The 6,278-nt window shown below is 44.7% G+C and overlaps 1 protein-coding gene across 4 annotated transcripts in view; it reads left to right on the top strand.

The window, feature by feature from the left end:
- Nucleotides 1-131: 131 nt before the first annotated feature.
- Nucleotides 132-6,278, top strand: part of MORN5 (MORN repeat containing 5) — a 41,468-nt gene continuing 35,321 nt past the window's right edge. For 3 of the 4 annotated variants that reach the window (XM_005580885.5, XM_045373785.2, XM_045373786.2), the window contains exon 1: nucleotides 132-218. In XM_005580885.5, the coding sequence (XP_005580942.2) occupies nucleotides 172-218 (47 nt within the window). In that variant the 5' untranslated portion in view covers nucleotides 132-171. Of the gene's footprint in view, nucleotides 219-1,670; nucleotides 1,721-6,278 lie in introns of all 4 variants that reach the window. The other variant, XM_015436759.4, reaches the window with a different exon arrangement.

Raw genomic sequence — 6,278 nt, 5'->3', positions numbered from 1 at the left:
CGCACTGCTCCGCCCACCCGCGAGCGAGGGAGCGTGCGCAATACCAAGAAGCTGGCCGCCTCCAGGGGGCGGGGCTTCGATTCGGCTCCGCCCACCCCTCCAGGTTGTCATAGTGATGCCGTCTCCACTGAGACTCCGGATCCTAACAGCTGGAAGCTAAAAACAGGCTCCATGGAGTACACAGGGAGCAAATATATCGGGGAATATGTAGATGGGAGGTAAGGGGCTCATTTGATTCACTTACTATACCTTGAATAGCTGTGACTGGAAAAAGACAGCTGTCTTTTTGCTTCTGCGAAACACCTTGTGCCAGGCACTTTCACAAACTTGCCAGAGTAATTTTCTCAAGGACCATATCTAATAAGCAGCAAAGCTGAGATGCATTCATTCCATATATACTTATATGTGTGTGTGCATTCACTGTGTGTGCGTGTGTGCATGTTTGCTATCTGCCAGTTTTAGACATAGGAATAAGAATATTTAAAATGTCAAGATCCTTGCTCTTATGGAGTTTATAATCCAGTTGGAGATGTATTGCCAATAAACAAATAAGTGATAAAATAATTACAGATAGTGGTAAATGCTATGAAAGCAAACACGAAGATTGGGGAAGAGAGACTGTGGCTAATCTGAATCGAGACGGTTGCTTCCCTCCAGGAGTTCACAATCTAGAGATTATTATAGAGGATTATATACACAAATCACTGTAGTGGACTAGTAGTAAAAAACAATTCAACAGTTTTTTTTTCCTTCCTTTCCTTCCTTCCTTCCTTCCTTCCTTCCCTCCCTCCCTCCTTCCCTCCTTCCCTCCCTCCCTCCTTCCTTTCTCCATTCCCTCCCTCCCTCCCTCCTTCCTTTCTCTCTCTCTCTCTCTCTCCCCCCTTCTCTCGTTTTTGTGGGGTTTTTTTGTTTGTTTGTTTGTTTGTTTTCAGACAAGATCTCGCTCTGTTGCCCTGGCTGGAGTGCAGTGGCCTGTTCACTGCTTACTGCAGCCTCGACCCCCTAGACTCAAACAATCTTCCCGCCTCAGCCTCCCAAGTAGCTGGGACTGTGGGTGTGCACCACCACCCCAGCTAATTTTTCAATGCCTTTTGTAGAGATGGCGTCTTGCTATGTTGTCCAAGCTGGTCTCGTACTCCTGGGCTCAAGTAATCCTCTTGCATGAGCCACTGTGCCCAGCAATTTAACAATGTTGAGTGGCTACCAAGTACCAGGCCCTGGAATTGACTCTGGGCACAATCCCTGTCCTCAGAAAGTTCATTCAAACATGATGGGACAAGTAGACATAACTGATAACTGTGATTCAGTGTGGTAAAAGCTGTGGTAGAGAGAAGCAGAGGAAACACAGAGGTGGCCACTCTTTCTTGCCAGCCACCCTGGATGAAGAAAGTGGAATCTCTGTTTTTATAGCTGAGGAAACCAAGGCTGAACGATATGAAGTGGTTTGCCAAACCAGTGCTAGTTGTGGGGACTGTGAAACACTCCCACCTTGGGGCCCCGTATTCACAAGTTGGTGGAATTCCAGGCCATTTTGGATTAATAAGAAAGAGGGATCTGTGGTCTGGGCAGGGATAGGAGATAGAGTCCTAGAGAAGGTGGTAGGAATGCTATGGGATGCTATCTCTAATCCTTACATCAGTCTTTCAAGGAAGATGTTATTATCTTTCCAGGTAAGAAAGGTGACCTTTACAGGGCTTGAGACACTTATCCTACTCAGCAGGTAAGTGGCAGAGATGCCTTGGTGTGTACCCTCTCTCACTACTCAGTGAGATAGTTCAGGCTGACCTTGCAAATAAAGGAACAGAAGTTAAGAGAAGCAAAATGACTTGCCCACCATTATGGATACACAGCTAGGAAGTAATGGAGTCAGGATTTGAACCCAATCCTCTGTACAAACCACATTCTTACTTTTCACAAGGCCCTGTTACAGTGAAGGTGGTAGAATTTTGGCAGATAGAGATGCGGTATTGGGCATTTTAGGCACAACAAGTTGAGAAACTCCATTAATTTTCAATGGGCTGTGTATGTGCGAGAGAGAAACACACAGACAAGGCAAAAGAAGGAGGGCTTTCAACCATTTGCCTTTGGCCTTCTGTGCATTTTCATTGGGTATGTCGAGTCAGCCATTTCCATGCTTTTGTCCCTAGGAATTTGGGTTTTGCTTGAGGTTGTTTGGTACCTCTGTAACCACGAAAGGGATTTCCAGACCTGAACAGGGCTTCCCAACTTCCCATAACTAGCAAGAAGTCAGCAGTTTTTCGCTTGTTATACTTCTTTTCATAAGTGGAACATGTGTTGTTCTGTATTGATTTTGTATTTTTAACAACAGTTAACTAGAGTTCTATTTGGGGCGTCTCAAATTTCAGCATGTAACGAGAGAGACAACATAGTAGAGGTAAAAAGGTTTCAGCATCAGACAGGTCTGGGCTCAAGTCTGCCACTTGCTTGTTGTACACTTAATTAACCATCCATACCTCAGTTTCCTCATCTGTAAAATGGGAAAGCAATGCACATTCAGCAGTAGTATTCCAAAGAATAAGTAATGATCATATATGGATGTTATTTACATACGGTAGGTACTCAATAGCTTTTTTTTAATTTAGGGAGGGGATATTTTCCTCTTGGCGTTTAAATGAATATAGTAACTTCTCTATATAGTAGGAAGTTGATATTTAACATTTGGTTTAAAAAGTTTATGTAGGCCGGGCGCGGTGGCTCAAGCCTGTAATCCCAGCACTTTGGGAGGCCGAGACGGGCGGATCACGAGGTCAGGAGATCGAGACCATCCTGGCTAACACGGTGAAACCCCGTCTCTACTAAAAAATACAAAAAACTAGCCGGGCGAGGTGGCAGGCGCCTGTAGTCCCAGCTACTCGGGAGGCTGAGGCAGGAGAATGGCGTAAACCCGGGAGGCGGAGCTTGCAGTGAGCTGAGATCCGGCCACTGCACTCCAGCCTGGGCGGCAGAGCGAGACTCCGTCTCAAAAAAAAAAAAAGTTTATGTATACTCTCCACGGCTGATAGGAACATCAAATGGTACGACTGCTTTGGAAAAGTTTGGCAGTTTCTTAAAAAGTTAAACAGCCATTCCACTCATAAGTATTTACCCCAGAAATGAAAGTGTATATCTATACAAAGACATGTATACAAGTACTCATAGCAGCCTTATTTATAACAACCAAAACTAGAAACAAACCCAAATGTCATCAACAGAGGAATGAAGAGACTGTGATATATCCAGTCATTGGAATACTACTCAGCAATAAAAAAGAGTGAACTACTAGTACACAGAACAACATGAATGAATCTCAAAAAATTACGTTAAGTGAAAGAAGCCAGACAGAAAAAGAGTAGATACTATATGATTCCATTTATGTAAAATTCTAGAAAATGCAAATCTATGGTGATAGAAGGTAGATCAGTAGTCACCTAGAGATGAGGATGGTGGGCAGGGGCAAAGAGGAAGTGTTATGGAAAGAAACTTCTGTGGGGAATAGATATGTTGTCTTGATTGTGATGATGGTTTCCCAGGTGATGTCAAAACGTATCAAATTGTACACTTTAAATATGTGGCTTATTGTATGTCAATTACACTTTAATAAATCTACTTTTAAAAAATCTTAAAAGAGACATGATTTCCCTGTACCACGTGTGAATATTTAAAAAATAAAAAGTTAATGTAGGATCTGTCTGACCTCAATATTATGGTTTCTTTGGAGTAGTTGCACAATTGAGTTCTAGATAACTCCACTCCAAAGCACCACAAGGTAAGTGCCAGAAGACACCTACAGACACAGGGGAGGAAGGGATGCCCATAGCATTTATGTAGCAACTGCTGTGCTCTGGGTGGCTTTGCCTGCATTTTCTCTTCACAGGGACTCTTTGAGATAGATATCATTATCCTATTTTACAGATGGGAAAAGTAAGGCTGGGAGTAATTACATAACTTGCCCAAAGTCACCCAGTTAGCACTTGGCAAAGCAGGTATTAAAACCCAGGTCTATCAGACTCTAAAGCCCATGTGCCTTCTTTCTTTCTTTCTTTCTTTTTTTTTTTTTTTTTGAGACAGAGTCTCGCTCTGTTGCCCAGGCTGGAGTGCAGTGGCTAGATCTCAGCTCACTGCAAGCTCGGCCTCCCGAGTTTACGCCATTCTCCTGCCTCAGCCTCCCGAGTAGCTGGGACTACAGGCGCCCACCACTTCGCCCGGCTAGTTTTTTGTATTTTTTAGTAGAGACGGGGTTTCACCGTGTTAGCCAGGATGGTCTCGATCTCCTGACCTCGTGATCCGCCTGTCTCGGCCTCCCAAAGTGCTGGGATTACAGGCTTGAGCCACCGCGCCCGGCCTGCCCATGTGCTTTCTACAATAGAGCTCTGCTGCTGGGGCCCTTCAGAGGACACATACAGTTGGAGCCATCCTTAAAGGCTTCATGGAAGAGATGATATTTGAAATGGGCCTTGAAGTTTGGGTAGGATTTAGGTGGTTGGGGATGCAAGGTGAAGAATGTTTCTAGGCAGAGGGAACAGCATGAGCAATAGCCAGAGGGCACGTATGGAGTAGAGCTGGCAGTTCAGTTTGGCAGGAGAGTGGGTTGTGCTCAGAGGAGTTATGCCAGGGGAAGCTGGACAGGCGGTCTGTGCTCTGGCAAAGAAATTTCAATACTGTGCACAATTCTGGTGGTGGAGGAACCACTGATAGATCCTGGTAGGGCCAAGCATCAGGAAATAAAACTTATTTCATCTCTGTATCTCTCCTCATCATGCATATGTGTGGTAGGGACTCAGTAAATGTTGGCAGAATGAATGAAGGAGATGATAGCTTTTGGGTTTTTTTTTTTTTTTTTTTTGAGACAGGGTCTCACTCTGGAGTGCTCTGGCTGGAGTGCAGTGGTGCAGTCTTGGCTCACTGCAACGTCCACCCCACCGGACTCAAGCAGTCCTCCCACCTCAGCCTCCCCAGTAGCTGGGACCACAGATATGCGCCACCATGCCCAGCTAATTGATAGGTATTTGAGATCTGGTGATCATATCCTTATTATGATTTGAAGTCTTCACTATAAAGTGCGGTTTTTTTTTTTCTTCTTTTTAACTTACTTTGAATTTAGAAGGCAGGCTTTTCACCTTGAATGAATTTTTTTAAATGGAAGAGAAGGAGGGAGAAAAGAAGGGAAAGAGAGAGAGAGGGAAGGAGAAAAAGAAGGAGGAGGAGAAGGAGAGAGAGGGAGAGGGAGGAGGGAAGCAGGAAAAGTGAAGATGGGGAGATCAGCTCAGAGCTCACTGCAGTTGTCCCAGTAAGAAGCGGCAGAGCCCTGGGCCAAGGCAGAAGCAGTGAAGCTGTAGGAAAGAGATAAATGTAGGAGAGGTTTGGGATTTTACTGCCAGGAGTTGGCAGCTGATTGGCTCCAGTCCTGTCCAGAGATGGCTTACAGCCCCAGCCCAGGGCCCAGCTCCTGGCCTTGAACCAGAGGATTCTGATACCATTCATGGAAACGGAGAACTCTAAGAAGGTGCTGCTTAGGGGAGGAGGAGATGAGTTCTGTTTTAGGCGAGTTGGAGATGTCTGTGAGAGGTCTGAACAGTGATGTCCAGTTCGAGGTAAGAAAAGGGGTGGGGTCTAACCTCAGAGAAGGGTGTAGAACTTGCATATGGAGATGGTGCTTAGAAATGACAGATGTGAGCTCAAGCAACGCATAGAGGAGGGAAGGAGAAGAGGAGTTCTCCCTTCCCCCCATGTCTTGCACTAGAATAAAAGTGAAATAGTTTTCAAGTTCCTGCTCTATGCTGGGCATTCTGCTGTAGTTTCACATCCATCATCTCACTCAGTTATCTCAACAACTTTGTCATCCACTCTGTTCACTCACTGCTCTTTCTGTTTCCTTCATTCTTTACTCAGGAGAGGTTTATGAAGCACCCGCTTAGTGGTTCTAGGAGTTGAGGATACCAAGGTCTTCCTTTAAAGAAGCTTTAGTTAAATACAGGAGATAAGATATCTAATTACAAAACAAGATAGAAAGTGTTACACATCCCAACAGAGGTACTAGCAAAAGCCTAAAGAAGGTCAGAGTTAGGAGCCTTTAGCTTGTTGGGAGGAATGGAGAAGGAAGGAATGAAAGCATATTTATTAAGTACTCACTATATGTCAGGCCCTTTGCTAGGAAAACTATTATATGTTATCTGGATTAATTGCAGCCATTTCACCCATAAAGAACTGGACAGCCCAGTGCAATGGCTCACACCTGTAATCCCAACATTTTGGGAGGCTGAGGCAGGAGGATTACTTGA

Source organism: Macaca fascicularis, chromosome 15 (assembly GCF_037993035.2).
Source record: "Macaca fascicularis isolate 582-1 chromosome 15, T2T-MFA8v1.1".
NCBI classification, from domain to species: domain Eukaryota; kingdom Metazoa; phylum Chordata; class Mammalia; order Primates; family Cercopithecidae; genus Macaca; species Macaca fascicularis.
This window is presented reverse-complemented; position numbering and strand designations above follow the sequence as displayed.